The 11,791-nt window shown below is 43.5% G+C and overlaps 1 protein-coding gene across 1 annotated transcript in view; it reads right to left on the reverse strand.

Moving 5' to 3' along the window:
• NOBOX (NOBOX oogenesis homeobox) overlaps positions 1-11,382 on the reverse strand; it is a 22,622-nt gene extending 11,240 nt beyond the window's left edge. The window contains exons 1-5 of the mRNA XM_006028777.3: positions 11,283-11,382; positions 6,482-7,180; positions 5,985-6,091; positions 5,318-5,439; positions 4,727-4,860 (exon numbers count right to left, since the gene is read on the reverse strand). Coding sequence (XP_006028839.3) covers positions 4,727-4,860; positions 5,318-5,439; positions 5,985-6,091; positions 6,482-7,180; positions 11,283-11,382 — 1,162 coding nt within the window. The remainder of the gene's footprint in view (positions 1-4,726; positions 4,861-5,317; positions 5,440-5,984; positions 6,092-6,481; positions 7,181-11,282) is intronic.
• Between the last annotated feature and the right edge of the window lie 409 nt (positions 11,383-11,791).

Consider the following 11,791-nt stretch of genomic DNA (forward strand, 5'->3'; position numbering starts at 1 on the left):
GAACCATGTGACTTCTATCTTGGGTTCTCTTCTTATCGCTACAGTGAACTCTGCTGATGTTTTAGTAAAAACTCACAGATGCATGCACACAAATTGATGTGTATATTATCAGAGTATGGCTCTTTTCTGAAAACTGACAATAGTACTTTCTTCCCAAAAAGATCTGTTTTCTGAGTGTACTCAGTCTTGTCTTTAGGTTCTTCAGCTACGTAACAGAAAAAGAACGAGGGTTTGATTGTTTAATCTATTAGGCATGTAAGTGGATTTAGGCATCTAAGTGCAATTCTATTCCACCCTGTTCAAGTCCCTGAAAAACAGTTAATGTAAAAGGTTAGTGGGTCTTCATCCACCTTGCTGCTTGTGACTCAATTTTAAAGTGTGAGATAATGGTATCTAACAAAGTAGGTACAATAACTGATTTTCAGAAGTAGAACAGGGTGGGATAGAATCATATTTAGGTGCCCAACTCCATTTATATGCTGAATAGGTAGAATAGAATCTGGCCCAAAGAAAAAGAAACAGGGCCACTATGCAGTGGTGATGGAGAATGAAATTAAGGATAACCTAGGTATGGCCCAAAAGCTAAATGAACACAGCGTCTTAGTTTTCAGTATGGAGAATGTTAACCATGTCAGCAAACACAAGATGGACAACAGGAAGGAGAATATGGAAATGAAAAGTACCACAAGCAAAGTAGAAGCAAAACTGTGCTCAAGTCAGACAGGACTGGGGACTTCCCATCACAGAATATGGAAAAAAGTAAAAAGAGAAAGACTCATGCAAAACTGATCCATTACTGGGTATTTAATACAAGTCTGAAAAGTGGTGGATGGAACTATATGGTGGGAGAACAGCAAATGTGGTACCTATATTTAAAAAGTGAGGAACAAAAAGTCATCTGGGCAACCCCAGGACCACTGATTTGACTTCAATAATATACAAAGCTTTAGAACGGATTTTGAAGGAAAAGATTATTAGAGACATGAAAGAAAACAGAAAAAGGGATGAAAAAGAATATGGATTTACCAAAGATAAAGTGTGCTAGGCTAACCTCAGAGCTTTCTTTAAACAAGATAACGAATATTCTAGAAAGAGGAGAAGAGGTTAATGTTGTCTCTCTGGACTTCAGTAGAGCATTTCGTGTGGTGTCACCTAGTATTTCATGTGGAGCTGGGCTGAAGAAGTTATGGGCTTTAGTAGCAAAACTGGCTACCAGAGACAAAAATGGATGGTGTTGAAAAGGGAAGTTTCAGATTGGAGAGAGATAACTACTGAAGTTCTTCAAGAAACAGTTTTAGGAATGATTTTGTTTAATATTTTTTATTTATGACCTTAACACACTAATGAGCTTGCAGATGGAATCTGATGGCAACACAAAGATGGGAAGCATCATCAATAGTAAGGATATCTCCTATGGGAAGAGATGCATCCTTCAAGCCAAAAAAACCCCAACAAAAACCAAATTTAGTACTACCAACAAACACAAAATTACCCACTGAGGGACTAAACAACAAAACCTCCTGCTAATAAGCAAGAAACTTGTCTTTTGGACAAAGAAAAAAGTTCTAGATGTACTAACTGACAACAGGGGACTGAGCTGCCAATGTAATGCAAGTTTTAAAAAGGCAGATGTGCTTCCGTGATGCACCAATTAAGAGATGTCCCATAGGGATAGGGAACCACAAATGGCATCGTACAAGGCACTTCTGAGGCCATATCTGGAATCCTGTATACAAGTCCAGTCAGCTATGTTAAAACAGTAATACTAATAAATGATGATGGTAATACTAATAGAGAGCTCAAATTGGAACAAGGTACAAAGAAGGAAAATTATGATAAACAAGAGAATGGGTTGCCTCTTGTATGACGGTGACCAGAAGAGCTAGTCTCATTTAGCCTAGCAGGACAACAGAGAAAGGATATGATCATAAGAAAGTAGGTCCAAAAGAGTCCTTACAAGTTCATCTAGTCCAGCCTCCTGCTCAAGGCAGGTGCCTCCCTGAATAAACCATCCTAGCCAAGTGTCAGTCTAACCTGCTCTTGAAAATTTCCTGGGATAGCAATTCCACAATCTCTCTGGGTAGCCTGTTCCAATGATTGACCACCCTCCTATTGAGAAAGTTCCTCCTAATCTCCAACCTAAATTTTTCTACTGCAGTTTGAGGACATTGCTCCTCATCCTGTCCCCTATCACCATAGGGAAAGGGTCACCTTCACCCTCTCTATAATCACCATTCAGGTATTATCAAATCTCTCTCAATAGTCTCTTCTCCAAACTGCCATCTATGAATACATTAGGGTTACGGTAAGCACCATGAAAGGAGATACGCTATTTAAAGCTAAAGGACAAAACTGGCAGAACAAATAGAGATGAACTAACTATGAATTCAGTCTAATTAGGAGGAGATTTCTAGCCAAGATAACTGCCAGATTCTGAAACAGCCTCCCTATCAGAAAAGGAAGGGCAAGAAGCCAAACTAGTTTTAAGATAGAGCTGGATACATTTATGAAGGAGATTTGGCACCTGCAATAGCAAGGACCAGACCTGATGACCCAGGAAGTCCCTTTAGGTCCTACATTTCTCTCCCTTGATTATACAAGACAAAAATAGGTTCTCAATGTTCTTTGCTCCCATGAGCCCTGCCATACCAAGAGTTCAAAGGGAAGGGGCTGAACATTTCCCTATGCTGCATATTCAGACTTTAGTCTGTTCTGAGGTAGTAGCAGACAAGTCAGGTGGCTGAGGGTTTAGTCCAAAAGGCAAACTGTTTTCTACTGTCCTTTGCTTTAAGGGTTTCAAGTATGGGGCTCCACTGAGAACCCTGTCCCCCGCTTCTTCTGTCCTATACAGCATAAGAAGGGTATGGACAGAACATTTTTCTTTCAAAAAATACTTTGCAACTACTAGATTTCTCTCAGAAAATGCATGCTGAAAGATAGAGGTGTACCTCAGGTTTCTGAGAAGGAAGAAAGCACTCAGACTAGACAACGTGGCTACAGTTAGATGGAATGAAGGTTGGGCTGTGTTTGGTCTCAGTGGGAGAGGTTTCCTTTCTTGACTACATAATGCATCTGTGAAACTCCTGTGGCTCCCTATGTTCATCTGCAGATCATTTTGGGCACATCTGTATGCTTTGTTTGCTCATTTTCTTTGAATAATTGCCCATATTCTCAGCTTCTTGGACTTTAAGATTATTTTATTAAGAGCAGGACTCATTCTGGAAAACAACACATTGTTCAAATACATAGCAATGTTTGCTGTGCTGCAACAAGATGAGGAAATGTGCAAATCAACAAGTGGAATCACAGCATTGAGACTAAGAGTCCTGGCCTCTGGACCACTTCTCACAGATACAGTCATATGGACAAGAGGACTGCACTGTATGGGGGGGCAATTTTTATTTATTTATTTATTTTTTACTATAATGCAGATTCATAAACTAAAATAAAAACGTTTCTGAAACTTGTATACATTGATAGACACCATTTTTAAGTTTGGTTTTCTGCATCCCTAGTAGTTATTCAGTGCCAAAAATATTCCATTTGATCTTTAATTGCTTACTTCTTTTCCACTTGTCAAGGAGAAATTGTTTGCAGTGCATTAAAAAAAACCCCACAAACTTCTCCCACTGGGCAACTCTGTTTTTGTTGCTCCCCCAAGTCAGTTGTTCCTTAATGCAGACATCACTGTAGTTAGCAAGGGGGTATAAATGTGGATGTGAAATTAATAAAAAGGGATAACTGATGCTGAATATCAGGAACAACAATGCTTGATTACCATACAATCTAACAGTACAGTTCATTCTCTCTCTGGAAGTGGCAGAACACTTACTGCCTTTGGTAAGTTTTAAAACTACACTGCATACCAGAAAAGGTGTTGTTGGAAACAGACTTCATGAAACAGATGGGCCCTGAAGGCAGGGAATGCACAGTAACAAGTCTTTTTTTCTTGCTCTATTTGCAAGGATTCTCCAAAGACAAGCTGCACCCCAGACAAAAAAAATGATCCAACAGCACAGCCTATTGGCTTCCTATAACATTGCAATCAACATTAAATAAGCTTATTACAGACAAGGAGGCCTTACAATTCACTTCCATCCCTAGGGATTCATCACATGAGCATGATGAATGTTTTGGGCCAACAGAAGAGCCAAAGCCCCTTCTAGGGGACATAGAGGAGGTGGACGAGTAAGAAAATGTGGTGATGTTTAAAGTATCAAAAAAGAGCTGCACTGAAGGAAGCAGTCCTTTGACTCAGTGTCTCAGAGAGCTGCTGCTATCATGAGACATGTCTTCACACATTTTATCCTACTGTGAGCATCTCAGCCTCTATGCGGGGTGTACATTTGTCATTAGAAAATGTGAACACCCAGGGCAATCTGTGTGTGACCATTCAGGGGAATACCACTAGTGGTGGTGGAATCTAACCCCTAGCCTAGTGGGAATAAGAAGTGAGGCTGATCATATCTCCCCATATAGCTATGGGGCCAAAGCTTGTGCTCCTTACTGGGCCTTCAGCCTGGGTAAGGAAAACAAAATTGAATCATCCGCACTGAGGCCAGGGCCAGTCCAGCATAGCAGTGAACTCCCTGGATGGGGAACACAGCAGGAGCATATTAAATCCAGCTCACAGATTCTGACTAGTAGGGGGACCTGGACAACCTTCTCCAGGCTGTGTTCAGAGACCTGTAGGCACCAGTTATTATGCTGTGAATAGGAGCCTCACCTGTGGAGGAGACAAATGGAGCAGGCTGCCCACTGAGCATGCTAGGATTGGTCCCAGCTGTAGTATCCATGTTGAGCATGGCAGACTGGTCATGAGTGATGTTAGGCAGTGGAGGCATAGGCAGAAGAGATGATCTGGAGGTAGGTGGAAAGGACATAAAGGTAATGATGGAACTCAGGGCAGAAGATGACAATATCCACTCTTGGAACATCCCTCACCTTCTCTCTTCAGAAAATCCTTACTTCATTCTCATTCACCTTTACTTCCTCCTAGCCTTTTCTCCTGAATATTTACAGCTGGGTCAACAGAGAACAGCCCTTCACACAAACCCAGAGTGAATTCAGACTTCTGGAACCAAAGTAACCCACTTTTGCTTCCCAGCCAGTGAGCCCCTATTCGACTTTAATCCCCTCCCTAAATCCCTATTAGGTGGTGGGCAGAAAAAGGAGGAAAAGCAGGGCAGAGGTCTCTCCCTTGCTGATATGACGTAAGAGTTGTGGCTGGCATAAGAACAAAGGACAGGGGGCAAGGAAAGGTCCTATCCATAAGTACTTGACCATGAGAAATGGAGGGTGTCAGGAGATCTCTCACCCATAAGTGTCTGACCCTGTTGGAGCTGACAGAGTTGTTGCTAGTGCTGGGCATTTCTTGGTCTCTTTCACAGTCAGTTTCTCCATTTTCCTCCACTTTGCTCTGCGGTTCTGAAACCAGACCTGATGGAGAGAAAGGAAAATCCAGGGAGGACATCCTCTGTCCCTTCTCCCCAAGCCCTTTGGGACATGAACAGGAATTGTCTCCAGAATCAAATCATGAATCTGGTCCCAGCACTTCATCCCTCTGCCAGTAGCCAGATGGCTCTTCTCAGGAGATAGAGTGGGACAATTTCCAACAGCCAGTCCCCACATGAATGCCCTTCAGGAAAGGACCTGTCAAAAGGGAGGTCTACCCTAAAGCCCCACTGACCCTACAAGTATCCCCAATAGGAAGATAGAGAAGCTAAGAAAGAAGCCTGCTCTCACCTGCATCCTTTCTTCCAACAATGTTAAGTATCACCTTAAGGGACAGGAAGATGTCAACAGCAGACCCCCTTGACATCTCCTCTGGTTGTGACACTTTCCTAGCTTCCCGCTTCTTTCCTCATTGCTTAGCTGCATTCTCCAACCATTTTTTTATGAGCTTCCCCCTCCCACTACACACAGCTCTTCTCCTTTCCCCTCCCTCGTTTGGGTGCACTGCCTGTTATCCATGAGAGACTCACCATGATGCGCTGTGGTGTCACACCAATCACAGCAGCAATCTCCTTCCTCTTCTCGTTGTCAGGGTAATGGTCTTCCTGGAACATCTTCTCCAGCTCCTCTAGCTGCTCTGGAAAGGAGGTAGTGTGACATGAGAGAAAGCAGAGAGCAAGATATGGACAGAAAGAGAGGGGAATAAAAGAGAAACCCAACTTAAAATAGTTGATAAATTATATAAAAGGCAACTAAAATAGATTGTGCAGATTAAAATAAATAAAAGTCTCCTAAAGTGGAATGAAGTGCATTGCTAACAATACTTTATGCACAATGCAGGTAGCAACAATCCAGGTTACTTCACAGAGATGTTGCTGGGCATTTAGCAAATGAGAACTTACTATGCAAATAGCAGCAGCTAGCATAGTCCTCAGTCTCTTGGTCGCATCTCAATATCTCCCCAGAAATACCTGTGCAACAGCCAGCATAAAGGTCATTATCTGCCAGCTGTTTCCCCAGCACCTACCTGTACTGTAGAAGGTGCGTGTTTTCTTCCTGACAGGTGGCAGGACTTCTGGATTCTCAGGTGGCCCTTTTCTCTCCTTGACTGCATCCTGGGCACTTCCAGTTTCCTGGACTGCAGGTCCCTTGTGGAGCTCCTGAGATTCAGTGCTGGCTATAGCACATCTGGTTGATCTACGGGTGGCATTGCTGAGGCTCAGGTTTGGGTCCACATCTGGGAACTGCACATGGCTGTAGAGATTGCCTGATACAACTTTGGCTGCCTTCTTGGAGCTGCCAACAATTTTCTTTTTCTTGGTCACCTTTTCTATCTTGTCAGGGTAATACTTCTCTGCTTGTTTATGGCACCCTGGCTGGTTTGGGGGTTCCTGGGCAAACATATCTCCTGGGGCTGAAAGCACAGAGCCAGTGTCACCAAAGAAAGGGGGCAACTGCCCACACATGGTGGTAAAGTTAAGCTGACAGTCCAGGGCAAGTTGGGGCCTGGTGGGTGACTGAGCAACCTGCACCATGCAATAGCTTCCATTTCCTTCTTCCTTCTTTACAGGCTCAGCCTTCTCTCCTGTTTCAAGGCTGCTCTCAGACCCATCTTTTATGATCAGCATGTGGAACGCAGGCTGCGTGCTCTCTCCTCCATCACACTCACTGACAGAGTCTACAAGGTGCTCTTCCCCCTCTAGTTTTCCCTCTGTCTCCTTGACTGCTGTGAAGCAAATATACACAATAAGGGTGAAGTGACATGTTACAGTTATACCTAGGATGCTTGAGGACTACAAATTGCTCATTTTATCTCTGTGGAGCAGACTGAAGTTATTCTAACAGGAGCTAGGTAGCATGGCCCAGAGTTAACCCTTGCCTTCGGTGGTATAACTTTGAGATGCTCAGAGGCCATTAGCATGAGTTAATGAGCTTAACATGTGGATGCTCACATTTTAAGTGCCTGTTAATATGGTTTAAGTTGGGGTGGACAATTATTTCAGGCAGAGGGCTGCTTACTGAGTTTCAGCAAGCCATCGAGGGCTGCATGACAGGCAGCCAGGGGCAGATATATATTAATTTTCTAAATTTTTAGGGGCCCTGTGGGCCAGATAGAATGGCCCGGTGGGCCGTTTAAGTGTAATGACTAACTTCACCCCAATATAACCCCTGTTGCCTAATTCAGGTGGACCTGGGCAGCATGAGAAAGCAAGCCCTGTACAGCGAAGCTCATAAGAAGAGGAAAGATATTGCAGGGGGAAAGAAAATAATGAGAGCCATGAACTTTGAAGTAGTTCACAGAATCCTAAAAGAACATTGTGGCCAAAATACAAAAAGCGAGGATGCCACTGGGAAAGCTGTTGCAAAGAACAAGCAACTGCCTAGAGAGACATTTCAAACATCCAAGAGCAAAAAGAAAAATGCATGCTACCAAGGAAAGGACTGTTTAAACCAGTATGATTTAATGCTAGAAATGGGGATGAAACAGAAGAAAGTGTTTCATTAATGCATTAGAGAAAAAGAAGGTCCATTTAATAATAAATAAGAAGATGAGACAAAAATGATGACAAAGACATATTGAGACACTGAACGTAATTTTAGAAGGGGAGTTGAACAAGAAAAATAAAGATAGACAAGCTTTCTTACCTGGAAAAGGCAATTATCTGTTGCACAGCATCAATTTCTAACTAAGTAGGTTTTTATTTACAGAACACTTGAACCAAAGGGAGAATCCAGTGGAACTGAACAAGCTTTAGAGAACCAAAGGCAGGTTAGCTTTCTGTTAGTTTCCACAGCTGAAAGTGTCAGAACACTTAAATATAAAATATACGTGCAAGCTGGGAAATTAAAGAACTAGTCAGAGTGAAAGTGTTAAGGATATAGAAGTGCCTGACCAATGCTCAAGGTGAGCAACAGTATCCAAAAAGTATAAACTATGTAATGATGATTGTTCAACAGATGCATCAGAAAAAAAGATATCAAATCAAAAAATTAAATATGCAATTCTTATCATAATGAAACAGCAACTATGGGTGGGACATTATTATATACTGACTTTGTACAGCTGAAATAGCCTGCCAATTGTCTCAGTAGAGAAGATCAGGAGAGAACCCTATATCATGTACTTCTATTCTTGCGAAACAGTCACTTCATTTTACAAAAAGATTGAACATATTTACCAAAATCTACATCTTCAGATCTGTATACTTTTATCTGGCTAGGAAAGGGAAAAAAAACCCAACTCTGCTCCTTTTGGATTGCAGATGATTAGCTAAGATTTCAGATTTAGCTATCTAACAAGAAAATGTGACCTAAAACTCACTTCTTTGGAGTCTGTCTTCTCTGTCCTAAACACAAATAAATTTCATGACCAAAGTAGATCTGCTCCCTGCCTCAGACTGTTTCATTTTATTATTAAACATGTATGAATCTAACAATGTTATTAGATGGGAACAATACCATGGTCCCTTTGACTAGATGCCAGACTTGTAAGAGCCTAGTTCATTTTTCCACATGACAATTAAAGAGAAAAATGTATTATGTGGAATGGGGATATGGGTAAGAAGCTTGCAGCTGCATACAACTCATGTTACACAGCAGTAAGGGGTTATAAGAACCTAAGAAATTAAATGTCATTTACTGGGTCAGACAATAGGTCTGTCAAGCCTTGTATCCTGTCACACAGGTCCCCTCTAGAAACCAAGGAAGTTAGTAGTTTCTGTGTGGGCTCATGTCTACATCTGCACGTACATCAAATAGGCCCGTGTCATACAGCAGTAGAGGGTGGACACTGAGTGTGGGGGTGCACAGGGCATGTCCAGAATTTTCCATTCCCTGATCCTCTACCATTACAGCTTCCAGCTTTTGGAGGTTTAGCAAGTTGTGATGCAGAGGTTGCACCCCCTATCTACTGTATTCCATACCTACTTACAGACCTTTCCTCCAAGAACTGATCCAATCCTCTTTTGACCTGGGTTAAGCTATCAGCCCCCACAGCATCTTATGGCCACAAGTTAACTACTCAGTGTGAGAAAGAGCTTGTTAATTTTAAACCTACTACCCAATATTTTCATTGTATGTCTCCTAGTTCTAGTCCTATAAACAGTACTAGCAAATTAAAAAAAAAAAAAATCCCTCTTTACTATCTCTGCACTATTTAATATCTTGTATACCTCTCCCCTTAAGCATCTCTTTACTAAGCTGAAAAGTCATAGTCTAGCATCTCCTTATCCCCAAACATCTTGGTTGCCCCTTTTTTGTACCTTTTCTACTATTTCTATATTATTATGGTGTGGGAACCACCCTGCATATGGTATTCAAAGTGTGAATATGCTAATACGCACTTAGTAAAACATTGAATTTCATTTGCCATTTTGTTACCCGTTTGCTCAATTGAGAGATCCTACTTCTTCACAAAATGTTGTATCATCTGCAAACCTGGCCACCTCACTATTCACCCCCCCCCCCACCTTTTCCAGGTCATATAGATTAAGGGAATTGATTGTTCCCCTCTATTTGGCTCTGGTAAGGTCACATCTGGAGTCCTGTGTCCAGTTTTGGGCCCCCTACTACAGAAAGAATGTGGACAAATTGGAGAGCAGAGCAGAGAGAAATTAAAATGTTTAGAGGGCTGGGGCACATGACTTCTGAGGTGAGGCTGAGGGAACTAGGCTTATTTAGTCTGCAGAAGAAAAGACAGGGGATTCAATAGCTGCCTTCAACTACCTGAACGGTGTTTCCAAAAAGGATGGAGCTATTCTGTTCTCAGTGATGGCAGATGACAGAACAAGGAGCAACGGTCTCAAGTTGCAGCAAAGGAAGCTTAGTTTAGATATTAGGAAAAACTCTTACAAGGAGGGTAGTAAAGCACTGGAACGGGTTACCCAGGGAAGTTGTAGAATCTCCCACCTTGGAGGTTTTGAAGACCCAGCTAGACAAAGCCTTGGCTGGGATGATCTAGTTGGGGATAGTCCTGCTTTGAGCAGGGGGTTGGACTAGATGAACTCCTGAGGTCCCTTCCAACCCTAATTTTCTATGATTCCATCAATGCTCTGACACCTAGGAGAACCTCCTTTCCTGGAGTACCTTTAGGAGGGTCATCAGCAGCTCTTTCCCACAAACTTACAGAAAAGGGCCAAAAACATATACTCTGGGGACTACAGGTGTAAACAAGGAACACATGTTGACAATACCATTTGAGGAAAAAGCTGAACCTTTATGGTAGCCATGCAATACACTGCTCTTCTCCCCCAGTGCCTGCTGTTACTGGTGAAAGGAGTCAGGGAACAAGAAACAACAGATGCAGCAGAACAAAGCACTGGTTCATTTCTAGAGGAAGACTGAAAGACGTCCACTGAAAGATGTGTGGATGGCTTGGGCATGTTCAATCCACAAGGATTTCAAACAGGTGGTCTACCAAAGGGGCTTGAGCATGAAACATCGTTTCCTTCTCTTCAGCAAGCCCTTCCTGCCCCTTCCCAAACACCTGTTGCAAAGCAGGAGCAGGAACATGCTGGACATATTTGAGGCTGGTCTGAAGCACGGTATCAAAATGAAGCACAGTATCAAAAGAGGCTGGCTGCATGAGCTTCCTTGCACTCAGCCCACGGCCAGGATCGGGATCCTCCAGACCCAGCCAGGCTGGAGAAGAGGAGAGGGGGCTGCAAGGGCAGATGCAAGAGACACTTTTCTTTTAAAATTTTCCATACGACAAGCCAAATTAGTCAAAACAAAATCCAAATCCGAGTCAGTCCAGAACCCTAAGTGGCCCTACTACCGCCAAACATCCTCCACTCCCACCTGGGGCTTCAGGTGTTCCCAAATCCTACCTGCAGGTCCAAGTCCGGAGGCTTCAGGTTTGGATGCCCCCAAGTTTTGCTTGCTCTCAGCTATGAAGCCCCAGGAGCAAGCTGGGGAGGAGCCTCCCATTTCCATAAAGTGGGCATAAAGCCAAGGTTAACTATGCATCACCTAGGCAGGTACCATCCCATGCCTGCAGAGTGGTCTTCCCCGGTGCCACTAGGAACCCCCTGTGCTGATCATGGTGTCTCCCCTGCCCCGCAAGCATAGGACTACACTTCATGGGAGCCTTCAAGAGACACCCACGAGCCACACGGCATGTTGTTGTACCTTACAGTCCCAAGGTGATGGCAAGTCCTGGTGTCCAGGGGCCTGCCAGCCACCGCCTTCTGCATCCCCGGTGGGCCACCAGTGCCCGTAGCAATGCTGGGGCGGGGGCACGACAGGGAGCGGTGCCCACATCAACCCAGCTGTCCTGGGGCACCCTGGGCCTGCCCTGCTCCATGGGCAGCCCCTCACCGGCCGCAGCCAGGGCACC

The sequence above is a fragment of the Alligator sinensis genome, unplaced genomic scaffold (assembly GCF_000455745.1).
Source record: "Alligator sinensis unplaced genomic scaffold, ASM45574v1 scaffold35_1, whole genome shotgun sequence".
Classification (NCBI taxonomy): Eukaryota; Metazoa; Chordata; order Crocodylia; family Alligatoridae; genus Alligator; species Alligator sinensis.